At 50.6% G+C, this 22,819-nt stretch overlaps 3 protein-coding genes across 3 annotated transcripts; 1 reads left to right on the top strand and 2 right to left on the bottom strand.

The window, feature by feature from the left end:
- Positions 1–192: 192 nt before the first annotated feature.
- Positions 193–3,908, bottom strand: AMH (anti-Mullerian hormone). Its single transcript, XM_032203866.1, has 5 exons — positions 3,299–3,908; positions 2,525–2,703; positions 1,589–1,712; positions 1,310–1,493; positions 193–1,108 (listed from the first exon to the last, which is right to left on the bottom strand). Exons 1-5 carry the CDS (start codon positions 3,906–3,908, stop codon positions 193–195), a joined length of 2,013 nt encoding a protein of 670 aa, XP_032059757.1.
- A 1,507-nt stretch (positions 3,909–5,415) lies between these two features.
- Positions 5,416–11,261, bottom strand: SF3A2 (splicing factor 3a subunit 2). The gene is made up of 9 exons (XM_032203891.1): positions 11,235–11,261; positions 10,694–10,864; positions 10,128–10,199; positions 9,755–9,801; positions 9,194–9,303; positions 8,496–8,545; positions 8,007–8,147; positions 7,432–7,500; positions 5,416–6,779 (listed from the first exon to the last, which is right to left on the bottom strand). Exons 2-9 carry the CDS (start codon positions 10,817–10,819, stop codon positions 6,447–6,449), a joined length of 948 nt encoding a protein of 315 aa, XP_032059782.1. The 5' UTR covers positions 10,820–10,864; positions 11,235–11,261; the 3' UTR covers positions 5,416–6,446.
- A 71-nt stretch (positions 11,262–11,332) lies between these two features.
- Positions 11,333–17,101, top strand: PLEKHJ1 (pleckstrin homology domain containing J1). The gene is made up of 6 exons (XM_032203507.1): positions 11,333–11,468; positions 12,271–12,338; positions 14,002–14,068; positions 15,839–15,929; positions 16,142–16,205; positions 16,889–17,101. Exons 1-6 carry the CDS (start codon positions 11,375–11,377, stop codon positions 16,952–16,954), a joined length of 450 nt encoding a protein of 149 aa, XP_032059398.1. The 5' UTR covers positions 11,333–11,374; the 3' UTR covers positions 16,955–17,101.
- The last annotated feature ends 5,718 nt before the right edge of the window (positions 17,102–22,819 follow it).

The following is a 22,819-nucleotide window of genomic DNA, read 5'->3' as shown; positions in this document are numbered from 1 at the left end:
TCCCCAGCCTCTGCAGATGGAGCAGGGAAGCACCAGGAGGCTGGCAGCCCTCCAGGGAGCAGCACGGCTGCAAACCCAGAACCAGAACAACGCTAGCAAGGCAAACCAATGGGAAAAGACATGCGGAGGAGTGCTCACGTCTCAGCGAGAAGCAAAGCTGCAGGGGCGCTCCAGGGCTATGGGCAGGAGCCTCTACCGACAGCCGCACTCCTCTGCCACCATGTTGGGGAACTTGCGCACCTCCAGCCCCTGGCTAGACACGCTGATGATGAGCTGGTCCGAGTAGCGGACGGGCACGCAGCAGGGAGCACGCTGCAGGGGCGAGCCCCGCTCCTGCATGCCCAGCAGCAGCACCGTGTGCGAGTAGTAGCTGGGGACACGTGTGGAGAGGGGCAGCTTGCAGGGACCCTCGCAGTTGTTGGCTGTGTACACGGTGGGCATGACGATGAACTTGCGGTCGTGCAGGTCGATGGTCAACTCCTGCAGCCGGCAGTGGGCCTGATGCCGGGCGCTGCGGTTTTGTCGCAGGACTTTCCTCCGCTCCTGCCAGTGCACCCGCACCGTCTGCAGCGCCTTCAGCAGCAGCAGTGTGTGCAGCTTCCCAGAGCCAGGCGGCCGCTCACCCGCGCTGCCCGTGCCTGGCCCTGGCAGGTAGTAGCAGAAGCTCAGGAGGTGCTGGAAAAGCCCCATGTTGGCTTGGAACGCCGGGATGTCCCTCAGCTCCTGGATCACTGCCTGCAGCTTGCCCATCAGCAGCTGCAGCACGGTCCCCTCTGGCTGCCAGTCCCCGAAATGCTGCTCCAGCCCGGCACTGCCCTCCTGGGGGAAAAGCAGCACCGAAGGCTCCTCCGACTGCACCAGCCGCTCCAGCGCTGCTGTCTCAGACAGGTTGAGCAGCTGGTGAGGGAGCGTCTCCATCATCTGGAAGTCCAGCCAGTGGTGGGAGCTGGGCTGAGTGGGCGGCTCACTGGAGGGGCTCAGCACCCGGCGGATGAAGCGGGTCAGCATGCCCAGGAACTGCCCGCTATCCCCGGGGGCCAGGGATGAGGTGTTGGCCTGGCTGGGGGCAGTGGAGGGTAGCAGTTCCATGGTCTCATGCTGGGGTGGGCTGCTAAGAGAGCACAGAGAGGGTCACAGGGGCCCCTTGCACCCTTGGGGGTGATGGGCTGGGCCACAGCACCTCTGCCCCACCCAGGTGTGCCCCGCATTTTCCCAGCCTTGATCCCCACGGGTGGGACAGAGGGGCTTTTCCCCTACCCCCCCCCTTCCCACCCCGTGTTTTTCTGTGGCTGTGATGAAAGGCACAGACCTGAGCTGTGGGTATGGAGCCACGTCCACCACTCCATCAGCGGAGAGGTAGGAGGAAGAGGCCAAAGCATCGTGCCCCCGCCAGGACTTCACCAGCAGGAGCAGCACGGGTGTCATCCTGGTGAAGCATTTGTCATCCGAGCCGAAGAGGAGCTGCTGGGTCTCCGTGGGGGGCAGCAGGGCACCTGTAGGTGGGGACAGTGCAGCAGCCAGGTCCCCAGTGCCCAGCCAGGGCACAGGGGCCATCAGCACCGCTGTCCCCTGCTGCCACAGTCCCCACCTCCATCACCGCGATGTCTGATGGCCAGGGTCACCTGGAAGCTGAGCTCCTCGCTGGTGTGGGTCACGGATGCTACCGAGGCTCCAAGGACCAGGTATTGGGTGTCCCTAGTGAGGCAGAGGCTCTGCAGGGAGGCAGAAGTCACAGGAGCCCCTGAGAACCTGGGGGAGGCATGGCGGGGGGGCAGCACTAACACAAGACCCCGTTATGATCCCTGCTTTCTGGATGCCCAGGGGCAAGGTATGGACACTAAGACAGCCCAGAGAGCATCCAGGGAAGCAGCACTGGGTGGGCTCACCTCACACTGGAGGATTTGCTGGCCCTAAAACCAGCCAGGCTGGAGAGTGCTGGGAGGGGAGGGAGCCGTGCATGGGGGGCCGCTGTGCACCCCAAGGTGCTTTCCCTTTGTCCCCGCCAGCAGCTTGGGGACAGGGTAACAGCACCATCTTCAGGCACGGCTCGGCCCCGTCAGCCCCAGGGGAAGGGAAGGGAAGGGAAGGGAAGGGAAGGGAAGGGAAGGGAAGGGAAGGGAAGGGAAGGGAAGGGAAGGGAAGGGAAGGGAAGGGAAGGGAAGGGAAGGGAAGGGAAGGGAAGGGAAGGGAAGGGAAGGGAAGGGAAGGGAAGGGAAGGGAAGGGAAGGGAAGGGAAGGGAAGGGAAGGGAAGGGAAGGGAAGGGAAGGGAAGGGAAGGGAAGGGAAGGGAAGGGAAGGGAAGGGAAGGGAAGGGAAGGGAAGGGAAGGGAAGGGAAGGGAAGGGAAGGGAAGGGAAGACAGATGGTGAGATGGGATGGAAAATGTGCTGGGAAGGAATGGGGAAAGCGCTGGGAGGGGATGGGGAAAGTGCAGGGAAGGGATGGGGAGCAGTAGAGCCAAGACACCCCCTCTCCCACCTTCCCTCCTGGCACCAGGCCCCGTGGGGCTCGGCACGGCCACCCACCTGCTCCTGCGCCAGCCCTGTGCCCGCGGCCAGCAGCTCCTCATGGCTCCCAGCACCTCTCCCTGCTCGGCTGCCCGGGTAGAAGAGCAGCAGGGCAAACTGCAGCTCACCCAGTGACCGTCCCACCTCCGCCTGGAAAGCCAGCTTAAACCATAGCCTTGCCTGGGCTTCCCACTTCACTGCAAAGGAAAACAAAAAGGGGGTGAAACAACCTGTGGGCACGCAGTGCACTGGGCGGGGAGCGGGCGAGGAAGGGGCTTTGGGGCCGGGCACTGCTCCTGCAGGGCACTCGGAGCACCAGGAACAGGAGCTGGAGGGTGGAAGGATGCTGCAAATTGCTTTTGCTTTAGATGACTGAAAGCAGCAAGGCCCCCCTTGCTGTGGACCCTCCAAGGACCACTCAGGTCTACTTGTCTGTCTCTTCTCTTTTCCCTGTCAGACAGAATTGGTACTGGGTCTGAATCCCAGTGATCGAGACAGAAAGAGAGGAACACTCCTACAACCAAAATGATCACGAGCAGTACAGAAGCCACCAATGCTGTGGCACTGGGGCATCAGTCACAAGCGAGGACTCATCGTTGCATACAAGCTGTCATCTCTATGAAAGATACAGCTTCTTAAATAGAATATGGGAAGACATCCTATTTTACTGCTTAACTAATTTTAAGGCATATCCAGCCCTGCAAATTTAATTCTTCATTGGCATCTCTGACTTAGGCCCAGAAGTAGCATTTGCCTACCTGAGCACTGTCCCAGCCCGGGTTTGGCACTTACCTTCCTCCAGGCGCAGGATGAGGAACCGGTCCTGCCCCGGCTCCGCCAGGTGCTCCTGGACACGCTGCAGGGGCCGGAGCGCAGCACCCGTGTCCTCTGATGGGCACAGCCCGAAGGTTGTGAGGTCGCTCCGGTCCCAGCCAGTGCGCTGCCTCAGCAGCTTGATGAAGCCACTTTCATAGTGGGTGAGAACACCCATGACTTCCAGGTGGCTCGGCGGGACCCCGTCCTGGTCCTGGTCCATCTTCATCCTGCAGACCGGGCCCTCCAGCCCCCCCAGAGGCCAGGGGTGGAGGCTGGAGCCAGCCCAGCCGATGCCCCCATCCGCAGGCATCGCCTGCAGGCACCCTGCTCCTGGCTCTGTCTTGGAGAAGAGGCGAGTAGCAGAGGTCCTCTTCGATCTCACCAATGAGCTGGGTCCCGCTCTGGCCTGCACGCTTGCATTTTCTCTTTTTCTCTCTTCTGCTTCAAGTCCCAGCTCCTCCGAGAGGCTCAGCTCCAGTGTGCCAGCAGGGGAGACCCTTTCCCCTGGGCTCCCTTTTCTTGGCAGCGCTGCAGAGGGGAGCAACAGCGCCAGGCACGGCAGAAGTACCCCAAGAGCAGGCTTCATGTTCCTGCTTCAGCTATGCCAAATGCAGTTGTTTGAGCTGCTCAAACGCATCTCCCAAAACATTTGTGCGGAAGGGGAGGACGGCATCTCCCTTTTAAAAGCTGATGGCCTTGAGTTGACAATGCACAACACACCTCCCTTGAGAAACTCGAATACTGTCACGCTGGAAAGGAGGGAGGGATATTTCAAAGAAACTTTTCTGTTCTATTTTTGGGTTTGCATCCAGTATTGAAATTGTAAAAAAAAAAAAAATAATAAATTAAAGCTGTTTCTCCTACTTGTAGGGATGCACGTCCTTGACTTCAGATGTTTTTTAAAGGAGGGTAGAAGTCTAGACTTGAATCTGCATGGGGACTGGCACATACTACTCCTGTTGGCAGTGAAACACCAGGAGGCAAGAATTGGCTAGACTTGGAGGAGGGGGATAAAGACAGATAATGGGAAGAAACTAAGTAAATGTATAGAAAGCTCCCTCTTTGCTGGAAAGCCTCCCCCTTGGCTGGTACCTCCTGTACCATGGTGTATGGGCCGCCTTGCAGAGGCTCTTAACATATCTGAGCTCTGGGTTGCATCTCAAAGCTCCCAGGACGTGTGAGGGAGAATCTCACAGGGTGCAGCAGCAGCCCAATGAATTTTAATACTGCAGGCTTTAATAGATCAGGTCTTGGAAAGTCTCATAATGCCTGTGTTATAAAGACTTCTGTTTGATACCAGTGCTCACTTGGAATTACTAATACCACCTACCTAACACACTCCAAATAAACCGCCCTCCCAGAGGTTATCTCCTCAGCCTCAATGTACCTGCAAAACATTCCCAACACAGTCAGACCTTCCTCTGGGCTCTCAGGACTTCTGCAGTTTGAAGCTCGGGATATTGCTCCAGCACGTCATGAGTGGGCTGACCCTGACCGACTGCACGCCTGAGCCAGACAGGGACAAAGGGCAACAGACCAAAGGCCTTGCGAGCACAGACCTCTCTTCTATGGGAGCAGAGACAAAGGACAGGAACATGGCAGAGAGAAGGCTCACACAAGTCGTCCCAGGCACTGGGCCAGCTCAGATTGAGAAAAAGTGCTCCCGGCGCTGCAATAAAGCAGGTGGGAGCTGGACACGCTCTGCCTGGCTCTCACGTCTGCAGGGCACACAGTAGGATCTGCATCTGGCCAGCAGAAGAGGCGAACACCCGGCCTCCTTCCACCCATCAGGCACACAGCCGGTGCAGGACACGAGCTCAGCCTCCCCGGGCAGCCTGTGGAAAGAGACAGGCACCGACAGAGCCAACACAAGCCTGGTGCTCTCACCCTGCACCCGCCGAGGCCCTGCTGTCACCCGCCTGCTGGAACGCCCGTCTGGGGAAGGGAATCCTGCAAAGGACAGAGAGAAGAAAGCTTAGAGCATTTTCTGTTTTTAATCTGAACCAAATGATTGCTTGAAGGAAACATGTAGTATAAATAAAACCACAAAGGAACTAAAAGCTTGCCAAAACTAATCTGCTAGTGGGAGGACATGCACAATAAAAAAAATATTTAATGACAGCAGGTGCTTCATAATGATACAAACAGCATCTAGTGAAATACAATAACAAACCTGGACTTAATGTAACTGCAGTTTTGGTAATTTCTTCTGACTAAACATTCCCAGAAATCCTTTACCATTGTCAAACACAAGAGCACCAATGCTTTGTTTGTGAACCCCCATTTGGCATAAACAGTCTAACAAGCAGGAGCTAGACAACTGCGCTTTGGGGAAGGATGATTGTCTTTTTTAAAATCATCAACGAAACCTTGTCTAGGGCTTCTCAAGGACCCCTGAAAAGCAGTCCAAACTGATTTCCTTAGGAGACATTTTTCTGTGGTTCTAGCTGGCAACACCTGAGCTACTGTAGTGCTCCAGTGCCTGGAGGAGAAATGTTTCTGGACTCAGCATGAGCAACGCTCTTCTGCTTGTAACTGCAATTCAGCAGGAAGATGAAAAATTGCATGTTGAAAATTTTGCTGGCCCTCCATTCTGCCCACCAACGGGATTACTGGCAACGCAGTAATAAAACCCTTTAAGTGTGTCTATGACAAGTCTCCCAATCACCAGATGAACTGCTTCATAAAGGACTTCAGTTGAATAGCAACTGATTAACTGGCAGTAATTTATGATACACATCAAGCAGTCTATGGTGGGGAAATGTGTTAAGCTAGCACAGCTGAGCTAAGGTCGATGCAACTACTTCAATCAGAAGTAGCTGACTGAAGGCGAGGTGCCTAGAGATTTCCAGCCCTTTGTCTCCTCTTGGATAACTTCCAAAATATAACCAGACTGGGAACATTTTATACATTTAAGGGCTAAAGAAACTGAACACACAGCAACATTTTTAACCAATACACGGGAAGACATAGAGAACGGAAAATTGAAAATCTTTTAATGAACCTACAGGATTTACTCAAAATCACAGGCATACAAAACAAAAGTTTATCTGACTCAATTGTAACCTGCATATAAAAAGGTATGAGGCAGAGGAGTCCAGTGGGACCAAGTCCCAGAGGGGCTTCAGTTGGAGGGAGGTGGAGGAGGGATAGTGCCTGGCCCCTCCGTGGGGAGAGGAGGTCTCATCATGGGGGGCAGAGGAGCAGGGGGAGGAACACCAGGTGCTGGTGGCAACTGAGGTGGCACTGGAGGTGGTGGCACCGGTCCAGAGGGAGGCATAGGAGGCAGAGTCATGCCTCCCGGAGGAGGAGGTGGCATGGAGTCCGGCAGAGGTGGCCGTGGGGGCAAGCCGTTCATCAGCGGAGGCGGAGGAGGCCGCTTCACGGTCGGAGGGCCTGGAGGGAGGTTCGGAGGAGCTGGCGGCTTCTCCATTTTGAAGTGGAATTGAAGGAAGAACTGGGGAGGGGAAGGGAGAGGGAGAAAAACAAAGAGAAGGGAACAATTAACGGTCAAGACAACACTGCGCCATCACACAACAGCTGCTCTGCCCACACGCATGGCCTCCAGGAGCAAAGTGCAGTTCTCTCCTGAACTGTAAGTGTCACCGATCACGGCTGGCTTTCTACTTAACGTTCATGGACTTGCACCAAACCTGCCCGGTACCTGAACTCCTACAAAACTTGTTCCAAGTGCTCAGCTTTATGTGATGGGGTCAGGATCCCCCAGCGTGCACTCATCCCCTGTCCTCCCACACAATAGCTAGTGAGCATGTCCATACCATCACAGACAACTGCGCGGGAAGCCTGCACCGAGCAGCCCACATGGAGGACGCAGTGTTGTGTATTTATGCACTGTTCTGCTGCTGCTGACAGCAAGTTTCACTCAGAAGATTCTGCCTCTCTGATTAAACTTTCACAAAGAACACAGGAAGATCCTTCTGTCAGGAGGAATCACTACATAGTTGCACTGAACGAGTGAAGACTTTAGCATCAAAGCCAAAATGGACATAACTGATGTGTGCTCTCCCTGCACTGCCTGTCCCCACAGGCTGCTCAGCCCTCCTTTCCCTCTTCAACCCTCAAGAAAGATGCTGCAATGCTCCAGCTACCTGTTTGGTTTCCCTGTTCCAGTGCGTCCAAAACTTTCCTTCTGCTTTGTCGATTTCTCTGCTTGGCACCTGCAACAAAAAAGAATAAGGAGCTATTATTAGCACCACCAGATTAGCTCAGTGGTCCTTTTTAGCTTTAGAGCCTGCAAGATAAGCACAGCTATTCCAGGCCTTGTGAGATGTGCTCATCTCGGATGTTATTAGATAGAGATGGGGGCAGGAAAGAATTAAGTTACTTCCCTATCGGTCAAGGATAAGTATGCTGGCAATAAAACCTCCCTTAACATCTGCACAAAGGATGAGAAGCGAAGCCCAGAAGGCTCCTTCCTGTGCCAGACACCAAGAATTCAACAGCTCCCCAGAGCTCAACACAGAACCGAGTTTTCATGCCAGAGTCCTCCACTAATTCTCAGCAGAGTTTAACAACTTCCAGCCACGTCTTCTTGACCCTCCTTTCCACTCCATTAACCCCCCAAAGGCCAGAACAGTACAAGTCTATAACGACAATCACAGGGAATTAATGTCTTGGAAAATGTGGGAAGGGAACTCTATAATCAGTCAATCCCAAATCTTACCTTGAAAGCTATGGTTTCGTAGGGCTCGGCTGCCATCAGAAGGTACTGCCAGCGTCTATCAGGAGGCTCAATCCTTTGTTCATACGCGGACATGAACCGATGGCGAGGCATGATGCTTTCTGCAATCTCTGGATAATCAATCTGTTGGGATGTTACTGCAGCACTTAGGAGAATATTCCCTTTTCACCACCACATCATACAGAACAAAATCCTCAACTATAAAAGAAGTCTAGAGAGAAGCTCCAAAACAAACAAAAAACATACAAACAAAAAACCACCCACCCAACTTAGCGCTACCAAAAGAAACATCTGGACAACTACGATCATGGATTCTTCCATTTACTTGACACAATCATCAGCAGAAAACTAGCTAGGTAAAGATTTTATTTTATTTTATTTTTTATTTATTGTCCTGAGAAGAACTGCTCATTTACCAGTGTTTTACCTGGGTAACCCAGAGAAAAAAAAAAAATTTAGCAGTGACCTTACCTGGAAGAGCAGGCTTTGCTGGCCTGTTTCTGGATCTCTCTGTTTGGTGACTGTAAAGAAAATAAGAAAGCTCAGCATGTAACAGAAAAGGGTCAGAACAATATTACTTCTGCCCTAGGAAAGACACAAGGCTCCAAACAACAAATATTATGAGATTTTGTTTCCCATTTATCAAATAAATCGCCACAATGTCTTTAACCAAAGTTACTGTGGGTCTCTACTGAAATTCAGTTGCTGTGGGGCAAAGACACTGACACACTGTGCACTGCAGACAAAGCTGGGAGATAAAGCAGCTGAGTTTCATACTGAAGGCCAAAACAAAACAATGGGGAGTTCAGAGAAAAGACCTGAGCTATACATCCAACAAGTGACTTGTGAGCATTAGTGAAAGATGGTACAGCACAACAAATGGAGAACAGAGTCGGAAGCAGTGCCTTCATTTCCTGCACAAGTATTATAATAGCTGAAGACTTAGACATACCAATCTATTATTAAAATGGTTCTCACTCGACTGTCAGCAATAAAGAGATGTTTCATGGGTAATTTAAACAATAAAGGACATCATGAGACAAGCCCATATCTTATTTATGGACAGATCTACTAAAAAGACTAGTTAATAATTCATATCCATAGCACTGCACTTCAAGTAAGCTCCAGCAGGCATTAGGTATCTGCTGTGACAGGCATTACTGATGTACCTTTATAACCCGGTCGTCCAATTTTCACAAATTTCTTCACTTCCACTTTGACTTTTTCTGGTGCAGGCTGGGCAGGAGCTTCCTTAGCTTCCTTGGCAGCTCGACGGGCCCTGAATTCATTTGAAATTCGCAAAATTAAAAGGTTAGTAGCACTTGTTTCTGAAGGATAGGCTAGAAAGCAGTGTGAATCCCATGCCACGGAATATTTTAGTACTTTACAGAAAGCATATTGGTGAAACTGTTCCTCTTCCATGTGCATCACTGCAGGTCAGTTTTATCTATGCCTTCCCCTGACCAAAAGCTGTCATCTCAATTATCTTATCCAACCTTGGATGACCTTTGTGCCAATCTCCAGATGGAGCCGAGACAACTTCTTGAAGTAAAAAAGGGAAAGAACTCCACAAACTAGTCATCTAAACCAAAACTCTTCACTAGGAAACAAACAGTCAAAGAATATTCAAGCCCAACGTGCTACCAAGTTCAAGATTTACAAGTGTTCATAATCATGATTTCAATGTGCCTAGGTAATGGAGAACAAAGCTACAATGGGGATTAACTTACAAATTGGTCTGATGCTTCTTCCCCTGGGTATGTGCTAAGTAGCTTCCCTAAAAAAAAAAAGACAGAAGAAAGTTAAATAAAGACAGGACTGCTCCTGAACCAAAAGATACTTGACATGGATGAGAAGCTACATTTCACGTTGACAAGGATATTTTAATCCCTAGCATAGAGAAATCTTACTCAAAAATTGCAGATTGCTCAGAACTGCTGAACTGTCAGAAACTGTCATGCTGAACACACACAAGCCACTACCCACCCATCAACTCTTCAGCAATCAGTCATCAAGCACATCCCCGGTTCTAGCACTTGAAGCCAGCATTATTCTAAAATATCTGTTGCTGTGGAGATCAAAACAGGCAGCTGTTCAACTCACCTCATTGTTATGTAGAGTCAGACAAAGCTTGCATTCATAAGAACCCAAGTGATTTTTCATAAAATAGGGGTCCTAGGAAGAGAATTATTAAAAAGTTACAAGCAAGATACATGCCAGAACAACAGAATAATAAAATATGTAAAACAGAACTTCTCCTGCACTGGAAGAACTGAGTTCACAGGTTTAAATTATTAGCACACCACTACTTTAGGACTATGAAAACAGAGAGAGACAATAGCAGTTTTTTTATTGGTAACGGCACTCCCAACTGCAGTCAAGGAACAACAAAACACAAACCAGTCCTGAGCAGACTGAAATAACATGACAACAGCTACCTGAATACGTGAGTGCTGGCTTCTCTCTGGTTAGCCCTTCCACAAATGTTTCTTGTTTAAATCCCACATTAACAGAAACAGAAGTATTTGCTCCAATCCACAGCTCCCCACCGAACCTCTTGCCCTCCAAGCCACTTCACTGATGTGAAGCCCTGAACTGATCCACACGTAGCTTGTGGGGCTGGCACAGCACGCCCTCCCCTTCCCGAGCGCGCAGAGGCCGAGGCTCACCTTGTTGATGTCAATGGTTTCCAAAGCCAGCTGCCGAAGCCTCTCCCTGCGGTCTCTGTTGCTTTCTGAGGCAGAGGCGACGCCTCCGCTTCCAGTTTTACCTCCGGGACGGTGCTGGAAATCCATGATGGGGACTTCTTTGCTTCAGCTACTTCAGGAGAAAGAATGAGTCTGGAAAAATGAAAGAAAGCCAAGTGAGTGACAACTCATGCTTCCCCTCAGCCGGGCTCCATCCCCAGACCCAGCAGCAAGGCCTCAGGACACGCGCCGGGTGACACAGCCCCGGGCCCCGCAGGCCTCGTGCCGCCAAGCCCCGAGCTGAGCAGCTGCAAAACCCCCAAAAACCCGGACAAGCCCCCACAGACACCCCCCCCCCCCCAGCCCCCCTCGGCTCTGGGAGGATCGATGAATTCCTCCCCAAAACGTCTCTCTGGGCCCACCGAGGCTCAGTGCCCCCCTCAGAGGTTCACCCCTCCCCCACCCCCACCCCCCCCATCCCCTCAGCGAGGCTCAGACCCCCCCCTCCCCTCCCCCCCCGTACCGGCGCGCGCCCCCCGCTCCCGCGCCGCGCACGCGCGCTGCTCCCTCCCTCCCTCCGCCACACGACTTCCGGCTTCCGGCGCGGCGCTTCCGGGTCCGGGTGCGGGTCCGGGCGCGGCCGGGGGCCGCGGGGCCCTCGCCATGCGCTACAACGAGCGGGAGCTGCTGAGCCTGGCCCGGCAGCCCGCGGAGAAGGCGGCCGAGGTCCTGATGCGGGTGCCCAAGAAGGGAAGCGGTGAGGGGCCGCGGCGCGGCTGGAGGGGCGGGGGAATGAGGCGGGGCCGGGTGCGCTGGGGGGGGGGGGAGGGGGCTGGGGGGGACACTGGAATGGGGCTGGGGGCGCTGGGGGGGGACTGGGAGGTGGCACTGGAGATGCTGGGATGGGGCTGAGGGGGGGACTGGAGGTGTTGGAGTGGGGCTGGGATGAGAGTGGGGAATGGCGCTGGGGGTGTTGGGATAGGGTTGGGGGGGCTGGATGGGGGGGCCTGGGGTAGGAGTCGGGAGGAACAGAGTGGGGAAGTTGGGACTGCGTGGGCAGGGCTGGGGAGGCTGAGGTAGGGTCCTGAGGTAGGTGTCGGGCAGGATTGGGTGATACTGGGGTGAGAAGTGGGGCACTGGGAAATCTGGACCGGCAGAGCTGGGGGTGCCGGTAGTACGGCAGGAGCAGGATTTGGGAGCTGGGGGGACTGGGAGGCAGCACTGGGAGCAGACTGGGAGGAGTGGGAAGCAGGAGGGGAGGCGCTGGGGCTGCGGTGAAGCTGGGGACAGGGACAAGTAGAGGAGACAGGAGAAGGATGCTGGCTGCAGGCAGGAGCAGAGGGAGGGTTTGGGGGCGAGTAGCTGTGAGGGCAGCAGGGAGATGAATGCCCCCATTCTTCTGACACCCCAAGCGTGCCTGGTAAAACACAGCAGGAGTCCAAACCCCAAGGGAGCTTCCCCTTCAGTGTGGGGAACCGGCACGTTGCAGAGGTCACAGGTGCTTCCCTCTGCCTTGTGCTGCGGGCTCGCCACCTCAACGCTCTTGTTTCCCTTTGCAGTGCTAAAGAAACGCCTCGTGAAGCTCGTTGTCAACTTTCTCTTCTACTTCCGGACAGATGAAGCGGAGGTACGGAGCCTCTTTTCTTCACACATACTTTCTTTTTCTGTGAACTTATGGTGCGTGCTTTGTGAAACAGTACAACAGCAGGCTGCCAACACCGGGATGTGGCACCCTCGCTTCCTATCCCAGCGACACAGTGAAAGCTTGTAGGGGTGAGGAGCACTGCCAGCTACACCACGCCCAGATGGCTCATATGGGAGCTTGGAATGAGTCTTTCAAACGTAACCATTGCCCCTCGACTGCCAGAGATGGACTCTGTAACGTTTATTTGTAGGCCTGTGCTTTATCATGTGAAACTGTGAGGAGAGCTTATATTGCTCTCCTGGAAAAAGAACTAGCATTATTTATTTGCGACACCAGGAATTTTTCTTGCAAGCGATGCTCGCTTTTAATGGGAAATTGTCATGGCTATACTCTGTTGGTGTTGTTACTTCTGACATGCAGAGGCCTTGGTTAGGTGAAAAAAAAAAAAGAACGAGAGGGATGGGCTTAGGTTCTGTTTCTGGCTTTGCCACTACTGAGATCCAGTAGTTTTTAGTGCATTCCTCAGTAAATGTTGCTAAAGATTCTCTCATTGGAAAATCAATCTGAAAGTAATCATTTGATTGGGTATGAAGAAAGGTGCTGTGTGCCTGCTGACACAAGGAAGTGGAAAGCTTTTAGTTGCGTTTTTAGACTTAGGCCACAATGAATATTTCAGCCTGAAAAACTCCTCTTTTAAGAAACACTCTTTTCTACTGAATTGCGGTCGCTCTTTGTTACTTCACTGGAGCTGCAATCGTAATTCTCTGGGTAGGGTCAAAAGCTGAGCAGTTGCTGTCCCGTGGAGATTCAGCTGCGACTCCCTGTTCACGTGGTTCGAGACCCCGAGGGTGCTGCCCTGCAGCACTCGGCTGCTTGCTGTCCTGAGGGTTGTTGCTTATAAGCACTCGTGTTTTAGTGTGAGGGAGATGTTACTGAACACATCAAAAATAGTTCCACAGGTCTGTGGTCAGTGCAAATATAAAGCTGTTGTGACAGAAATACATACTAAAACAGATTTTTGAGTATCTTGGTTGCTGCCTTATTTGCCTCTCGTATTTTGTTTAGTTTGGACAAGAGAATTCACTTGTGGATTGCTTTTGTTTATGGCTTGTATCACCCGTTGGTTCTTGTGTCCTTGCTCAGTGTGCACTAGCTAGCAAACCGTACTTCCCATTTGTCTGTTTGCCCTGAGCTGTTCTAGTTCATCGACACGCTGTTCTTAACCTCCTGCAAAGCTTCGAGCCTGCCCTTACAAAGTGCAATGTTAGCCTTTCTGTGTGTCATTGCAAATAGTTCATCTTTGCTTGATTTATTGTGCAAGGAAGTAAACTTAATCAGTGTCTTTGGATGCTAAATGAAAATCAGAAATAAATACTTAAGCCCAGAGTGAAGCTTAGCAAGTCTTTAACCCCTATCTAACGTGCACAGAGTGCTATGGGGAAGACTGGTACAGCAAAGTGTATCAGCAGACAAAAAGAACACTGAACGTTCATTCAGTTAGCCTGAATTACCTTAAAAGTACCATCAGCTTATAAAGCTCATTTAAAAAACACTGGGAGAACTCTGGATTCAGAACACTGCTGATAGGGCTCCTATGGTGCTGATTGGCAGCATGTGTTGAACCCCCTTTCTGGGTCTTTTCCAGCCCATTGGAGCTCTGCTGCTGGAGCACTGCAGGATCACTAAAGAAGAGGAGAACGTCTTCTCGATCAGTGAGTTCTATGCTCGCGCTCCCTTCGTGTCCCCCTTATGGCAAGCTGTGCTTTGAAAAAGGAGATGCTTGGCTGCTTTGTTCCTGCTTTTGCCTCTTTCTCTGTTGGCACCAGGGTTAGTGTTCCTCAGCCCCCTCCTCCTCAGTTGCCAGTTGTTTCTGTGGAGCTGCCGTGCTCCAGGACCATGGCATTTCAGTGCTGGCTGAAATGGTCTGTGATTTGCACAGCTGCTTGTGAGGAGAGAAGCAGTAAAAACAGACTGACCATGGCTTAGTGCTTGTAGAAATCCCTCTCTAGGAAGGCTTGGTATTGACAGATTGCTGCTTCTGTGCTATTGCATTTTATCAAAAAAAGTGAGCCTTAGATAAACCATCTGTTGGGCTAATCTAGCACCAGTCCTCCCGCCACGCTGTTTGTCCTTGTGGCGATAGCTGCGGCTCCAGCTGGCTTGCGGTGTGTCATCCTTTATAAGCAGCCTTTCATCCAACAACTAATCATTGTGAAAGAGGTATGTGGCAAAAATAACAGGATGTTTCTCCAAGGCCATCCCCATATCTTTTGGCCTGGCTGTCAGGCACAGCTGCTTTTCTGTGCAGAGTCTCGCCTCCTCTTTCAGCTGGGAGAGATGGTGTTCTGGCACCCAAGCAGCCTGAGCATACCAGTGAGTGTCCCACTCTGAATTTCTGGGGCTTTAAGTTTGTCAGGAACCCTGGTGACTGATGATTCCTGAGAAAGGTGTTGAAACTGATTGCCCTTGGTATCAGGTTGTGTCCCTGCACGGCAGCCCTGAGGGGTTTGGTGCAGCCTGACCCAGTTATTTCTCAGCAGCAGCCTAGATCTCTGTGAACTGTGTACTAAAGAGCAGAGCTCTGGGGACAGTGTAATTAATTAGATGTCCTGATTCTGTCTTGGTGAAGAATTGGAATTGCACAGGGAACTGCTTTCCACTGTGCACAGCACCAAATTCCCAAAAGCCTCAAGCAAAGACAGGTCAGTATCTTCTCTGAGTGTGATTTGATTCCTCAGATGGCTGCCCTCTACATATATCAAAATCACTTCCTCCAGGCCATTTTCTACTTCGATTACTGCATCTCCGGTGACTGCTTGCAAGGACTCAGGGTGTTTTAGTCCTGAGTCTGGTCATATTTGTCCAGTCTGAGCTGTCACTCTGAGAAGCTGCTTTTTCCTCTCTGAAGTCTTTGGCTGCTCTAAGCTTACATTTGCTGTAGGCAGCTGTTCGGGGCCACCTGGGAAGCGCAGCAGAGAAGTGCCTCCAGAACTGGTGTTACTTTTGGAAGCACCTCTTCCAGTCAAGAGCAGTATGAAGGGCTTCTGAGCTGTATGAGGCACCTCTGGCCACCATCGCTCCCATGCTGCCTTACCATAATCATATGGGGAAAGGTGTTTAGGTATAAGGAGCCCAGCAGTGGAGGGACTGGGGCAGTTGAGGGGTAGGTTTAGCACCTTGTGTGCTTTTCCCAGTGCCTTTCTAACAGCAGACTGCTTCCCAAGCTGGATTTCAAGTGTGTAGAGGCAAGCTTGGCTGGGTCATTGTTCTTTGCAAACAGGGAAAGAACGTGATCCCAAACCATCCAGGGTAAGATAAGAGGGAACAGATGCCTGTCTCACTAGCTTGTTCACAGATCATCTTTGTTGAACAAAGGTACTAACTGCAGCCTGGCAGAGTCTGGTGGTTGCTGGGGAGGGAGACATTGGAGTGCAGGCAGCTCTGCCAGGACCTTCCTTATGTCTTTTCTTTATCCGTGGCAGGTTTCATTGAGGAGCCAGAGAGGAAGTACTGCTTTGAATGTGACAGCGAAGAACAGTGTCAGGAGTGGATTGAGGCACTCAAGCGAGCCAGGTAGGCTGAGCCAATAGAGCAAGGTCTGCACTGTGCTGTTTGTACGTTGCAGCCCTGTGCTGTTTGTTTCCTGGGACTAGTTTGTGGTGAACCCAGGGCGGAAAGCAGTTCTCTCCTCCCAGGCAAGCTTCCTTTCAGCTCTAAATAGCACCCGAAACTTCCCCACGTCCTTTTCTGTCCAACCCATTGCATGGTCTGTTCCTTTCTTACAGCTATGAGTTCATGAGGAGAAGCTTGATTTTCTACCGGAATGAGATCCAGAAAATGACAGGGAAGGTGAGTCCCCTGAGGTTGGCTTTTCAGGTGGTAACCCTCTCCAGTCCAAGGAGCAGGGTTTGGTGACCCCTGGCCTTGGTGCCAGCTGTCCTACACGAGGCTGGTGGCTGCAGCGTGTATGACAGAGCCATATTAAGTCAGGTCTTGAAGCCGTGGGCTCAGCAGGCAGTCAGGCCCAGCCACCTGAGAATCTTCCTCTGCCAAGCAGCCTGCGTCCAGCTGGTGGGTGTGCGTGAGACTGTTCCTGAGCGCGGTGTGTTACAAGCAGCACAGAGCAGCCTGGGGTCTGCAGCCAGACAGGCTGGGCCTGGGCTAACCCTGACTCCTCCAGTTCTGGAGGAGCAGCCCTGGCAAAATCAAGAGTGTCCATCAGTTGAGACACTGCTCGCACCTCTGCCAGGATACCTGGGCCATCCCTTCTGGAGGTAACGGGTAGCTGTGACTCACCAGCATGCTCCTGTGCCAGAGCAGACTGAATACAGTCTGTGAACCTTGGTTATCTGCTGCATCCTCTCCATGGACTGTGACTGCTTACAGACAGCAGACTGGGGTAAATCCAGCACGTAGCTGGAATTGGCACCTAGCCCTGCTGCCTGCCAGACTGCAGCCTGGCAAAAGGAGGGTCCTGCTCACCTCCCATCTTGTCTGTGTCTGACTGCTGCCTTCCTGTGCTCTTGCTGCAGGACCCCCTGGAGCAGTACGGGATCTCTGAGGAAGCCCGCTTCCAGCTGGCAACACGCAAGCAATAAACCCCACACTTGGGCTGAACTGGCTCTGGCCACAGGCTCTCCCTGCAGAGTCAAACCCAAGCTCCCCCAGGAGGAACAGCAACCCTTCCATTCAGTGGTGACCAACTGACTTTTTAATTTATTAGCCACATATTTTTTTATGATTTTTTTTTTAAGATAATTCATTGCACAATCCCACCTCTCCTGCTCTGCCCCAGCCATGCAGGCAGGCAGAGTCTAACTTCTCAGTGCAGACTGTGACCTTGGGCTGGCTGCTGCTGCAGCGGTGGGAGTAAAACCACCGTGGCTCCAAGCAGGAGCAGAGGGGGCAGGGACTGAACAGAGAGCTTGAGCACTTGGCTTCCTCCAGCAAGGGCTCATGTCTCTCTCACCAGGAGCTTCTGGAGCAGACTCTGAGCCCTCTCTAGCCTCCTCCCTGTCCCTCTCCTGCAGGGAGCTACTCAGCTTTTCTGGCTCAGGATCTTCCCGCAGTCTCCAAAGGAGCCATCAGGAGTTGTTCATCATTTTACCATAACAGGATGCTCCAGCTGATTGCATTTCTGTGCTTGCAGGGTTAACCCTGCTATCCTCCTTCTGCTCGCTGCAAAGCCATTTCAGTTGAGCAGGGAGGGAGAAGCCTTCTAGTTACACAGGGAGCAGCCCAGGAACAGCAACAGCTAATGGGGAAGGGGCACCCACCCCCTGTGTCAAGGCAGCAGTGTTTGCAGGCACTAGCACCTGCCTTTTGGGGTTGTGTTCTTTTTGTCCTTTCTCTAGCCAGGTGGTACTAATTTCTAGAGGACTGATGAAGCCCATGGCACAGACAGTTAGAGTGCTCTCACAAATGAGGTGGAGAACAAAGCTGTAAAGCACAAGGGAGCAAAAACAGGGCTGAGAAATATCTGTTATGATCCTGTCTCCCTCTGCAGTACTGGGGGCTGGGCTAAGCTGTGCCATTTCTCAGCTTCCCAAAGAGGAAAGGCAGCTGGAGAGACTTGTAAAGACAGGAACTGCTACATGCACTTTGGCTGCATGTTTGAGCTTCAGGGTATGCAGAAGGTAAGCCCAGGGAGTGTAGGACAGCTGTACATTAGCACTCCCTTCCCTGACACTCTGCTGCAGCTTTTCACCCCTTTGTGAGCTGCTACAGGGAAAGATCCAAACAACTGCACCTGCCAGGGTCACAGCAAGCTGCCAGGGAGCAAGGGCTGCTGCTGCAGGGACTCCTGTAATGAAGATCCCTTTAGCAGTAAGGAACATCTCTCCTCATGGCTCTGCACTTGCAGCCAGCACTGTGACTGCAAAAATGAAAACTGCAGCCAGAGGTGAAGGCCAGAAGGTGTTTGCCACACGTGCCCAGAGCTTCAAGACCCCTCTTTCTTCACACTCCACTCTACGAGGTGGCTCCTGCAGCAGCTCCACTGGACAGTCCCACAAAAGGCCCTATGGAAAGTCCCAGCAAGCATTTTCAGATGGCTGATGACAGAAGGAACTTTACTCACCCCTGGGGCAGGTAAATGCAGCAAGAGGTTTCCATTAGCACAGCACAACGGGTGTGCAGGTTTTGGCATTCTTTTCCACCTGGCTAGCAGGAAAGTTCTCTGCAATTAAACAGTACGTGGTAAATGAGGTAGGGAGCAAGCAGCCTGTGCTCTGAGTGAGGTTTGGTAGGAAGTTTTGGCTTTCTTTGGGAATTAATGCAGACACAAAAGCCAATACTAAAAGCTTTAGTAGCCTGGCCTTCCCTCTTTACCTCAAGCTGCTGGGTACCAGGAGAGCGGCAGATGTCACTGATGCTTTATTTTTAACCTCAAGCCCAAGGTTTTTCCTTTCCCTTCCCAGATATCCCCTTTCCCTGCACTGGTTCCAGGTGCTAACTCCAGCAATTACCAAAAATATGCAGTGGGCAGCTGTCTTGTTCAGTAAGCTGAGGGCATACAGGGTAGAAGCAGAAAATAGGGCAGGTTTGAAGACAGATGGCAACTCTCATGGAAGCAGCAGTGAGGGATTAAGAGCAGGAACAAGCTTGTGCTTTAGGGAATTAGTGTCCTCAGATGACTTCGAAGTGCATTTTCATCCTCATGAGCCTACTCTGCTTTACCACAGCGCAGGGGCACACTGGTGGGGTACACAGCAGCCTTACTTACTGTGATAGCAAAGCCTCGTCCATCTGGTCACTTGCTACAAGCCAATGTACACGCCGGAGCTGCACTGCAGCCTGGAGTCCCCTCTGCAGCTCTGGCTGAGCAGAGCAGAGGAGGTACCATAGCTCTCTGGATTCAGCCTCAGGTCACCAGGAGTGACCCAGGCTGCAGGCAAGAGAGGTTTCCGAGCTCATTTTCCCCCCAGGTTCGGCATTAGTGAATGCTTCGATATGCAAAATTAACAGTCATATAAACAAAAGCTGGGAATTCTGCCAACATTCAGTCATTTTTAGCAAACAATTCCAGTGCTATTGTGAGGTTCACTGTTCCTGCCTGCCACCCTCAGTAGCTAACACTTCTCTACCTTGTGCCTTCCCAGACTATCACTAGTTTCTTCTCCATGCACCTTGCAGAAGGTAGATTTGACACCCACCATCTTCACTGTACATAAAAATGGGCATTTTATTTAGATGTTCTGGGGAACAGTTGGGTGCACAAGTGATAATCCCAACACTTATTTAAGAGGCAACAATGACATTTCCTAAGTGAATGTAAGACAAATGCTGTGAAGAGCTGCATGGGCCTGCGCAGGCCCTGTAACTTAATTAGCTAGATCAATGGTTAGAGTAGTGCTAGGACACTGGGATAGATGTCAGGAGTAAGGGAAGATGGTACTTCCAGACACTTTAGAGATCCGCATCCGCTGCTCTTGATTTATAGACAACTGTTCATTTTTCATAATCTGTTCACTATGCTTTTTGTATTCCAGGGGCCTGCTCCACTGTTCATTGGGTACAGGCTCCTTGACAGTGTACTGAAGCTGTTTATCTGTTGTACAATGAACATTTCCAATAAAAACTTGTTTTAATCATTATGGCAGTCAGAGCTGTAGCAAGGAACCTGAGCCCATGCTAAGGCAGGTGACTACAGCAAGCTCCTGGGCTTTCTACACAGCCTGGCTGCAGGTGCAGGGCTCTTTCCCAGGAGCAGGGGCTCAAAACCCTGGCACCATCACTGCTGAGATGCAGGCGGCAGAAGCAGCAGCAATCCTGGATGAAAGATCAGCAGGATGACAGTGCCTGCAGGCCCATCCCAAGAAACGGTACAGTATTGCTGGTTGGCAGTGAGGGTGCCTGCTCCCAGGTCAGCTGCTAATGTCTCCAACAACATGGTTTTTTCATGCCTTCTGCTAACAGAGCCAGCCCCTCTGCAGTAGCTTCAGAGACAAACATACAAAAAGGATGAGCTTTCTCAGGCAATTGCTGCAACCTGTTTTCGACATCTTAAAAACTCATCTAGACCATTACATTTAAGCAGCATCCATATTGCACAGACTGTGTTAGGGGAATCAGGGTCTTCATCTCATGTTAAAAATCCTACAGAAAATTAGCTGAGCCAGTTTTATGGCCATCACTTCCAAAGTTTAAAATCCATTGCCAACCTAATTTCAGTTCCATTATGTTGGTGAAATAACCAGATGAAAAGAGAATTTCACTAGGATGGTTTTGCTACTAGGAATATTACTGGTATGTTAAATTCCGTGAGCTTAACTGTCCTCGACTTCGACAGAGCTGAGTGTGTTGCTCAGTTTGGGAGGAGCAGGGGTCTGACTGCCCTGACCCCTGCCCAGAGCCACAGCCCAGGACACGGTGCTTCGCTTCCGCTGACAAGCACCGACTGCCATCTCTTGCTGACATCTGTCCTGCTGAAGCAGTGAAACTCCACAACAGTAACGGTGTATTAAAATACATACACTTTAATATAAAGACAAAACTTCAAAGCATTGTTTCAATTACAAATCAAGGTAAAGACACAAGAAATTAATTAAGTGAAGGGAGGGGAGAAAAAACTAACTCTTACATTGTGGAAAATTAGAAAGGCAGGATGGAAATATATATATTATACATACATATATACACACCAGAAGAATTCACACTAGTTCTATGGAAGAATGAAAGGAATGACAGGACAACTTACTGGTATAAAAAAAAAAGATAAATTAGGGGAAGTTTGAATTTTAAATAATTCAGTTTAATAGGCTAAATTATATAAACTAGTTCCTATTCACTAGGAAACATCCCATATCACTGTTCTAAGAAAATGTTTTTTTTTTAAAAATCCATTGAAAAATGGATTTTTATTAGTAGTTAAAAGTTTACTAATCAATTCCTGAGCAACAGCAACCTCATAATCTACCGCTTTCCCCATCAAAGTCCCACTCAGCGAGGGCAGGCTCCCACTCCTAAAAAGTTTAAGTAGAACAGAGACCTAAGAAATAATTTTTTAATTTGAGATTGATCACTTAAAAGATTAATAGGTTAAAAAAGCCAAGCAGGATGGATCAACCCATTCCACCTTTTTCCCTCATTAACTCCAGAAACAAGACCTTTCTAAAGAATGATTTGACTGCACCAGAAAAGCAACCAGATGTACCTTAAAAATAATAAATCACAAACTTGAGAACTTCAGGGTTAGTACTGTAAAACCTTGAATTTTAGGAAGTTATTTCATTTTTGAACTCTAAGAACTTAAGAAACATCTGCAGAAAGATGATCACAAACAGCAAATACAGTGGAGGATTATTTCCAAATTTTTTACTTTGGGTTTAAACCCTGAAGTTCACAATAATAGCATCTTTTACTGTGATATTCAGTCTAAATAGGTATTTATATATTTATAATGCATAAGGATAAATAAAATATGGCACAATAAAATTTTAAAAACTGGTAATCCATCTTTCAATGAAAACCTGATATGCAAGCTATGGAAATGTTGGAGCAAATAGAGGAAAAACCTTAACAGCCATAAAACTTCAAATACTTGTACACTTACTAGACATCTGTGCTTCAAAAAAAATCCAATTCTTGTGATTTTTCCTCAGTGCTGCAAAGATAGTTCACAAAAACACTGTCTAGTTTCTTCTCCCCAAACATCATGATTTTTGAAACACATTGTTGTTGGTTTGCAGTCCACTGTACAATGTCCATTTCTTAACTGAAGAAATCATCATTGGGAGCTCCCAAAGCTTAGTCCTCCTAATGCTTTTGGCTCAGGCAAAACAATAAAAGCAGAACTTCTCAATAAAACCACCTGGTGAATTGGGACAACTCCTTCTGAGAAAAAATACTTGTCAAGAATCTTTAGGTTTCCATACCCTGTATTAAAAAGGCTGATTTCAACACAAAAAGCAAACGGGTCACACTCAATCAACCTTGCATCAGTACTGGGACAAACTACCAAGCCGTAACTATCAGCACCAGCAGCCCTGGCACGTCCCCACTGGTGCTCGGAGGGGATCGGGACCAACGCGGGCCATAGGGGAGCCCAAAGCAGGCGGGCAGCTCAGGGCCAAGCTGCAGGGCTGGCAGCCTCCTCCTCCAGCAATGTGGCAAAACCTTGACTATGGGAACTCTAGGGTGCAAGGCCTCTGAGACATGAGGAGCCCATTCCACAGCTATGGTGCATTTGGGAAGGACTCGTGGCAGCAAGCCCCTGCTGCGGGAGCTTCTCGAGGGTCCCAGCACTGCCGGGCCAGGCCTGTGGATGTAGCCATGGGAGTCACAAGGAGGTGGGCCCCCTGCACCAACTCGACAAGATCAAAGCTCGTGCTGGCCCTCAAACTGACCACAGCAACTCCACATCCCACAAAACAAACAAACAACACGTGGATGAAGCTACGCCTGTCCAGGGGTGGATGCCAGCCCCACATCCACTGTCACACAAGGGCACTCTTCCAAGTAGG

This window comes from Aythya fuligula, chromosome 26 (assembly GCF_009819795.1).
Source record: "Aythya fuligula isolate bAytFul2 chromosome 26, bAytFul2.pri, whole genome shotgun sequence".
Taxonomy (NCBI): Eukaryota; Metazoa; Chordata; class Aves; order Anseriformes; family Anatidae; genus Aythya; species Aythya fuligula.
The sequence above is the reverse complement of the archived record's forward strand: the minus strand, read 5'-3'. Positions and strand labels throughout refer to the sequence as shown.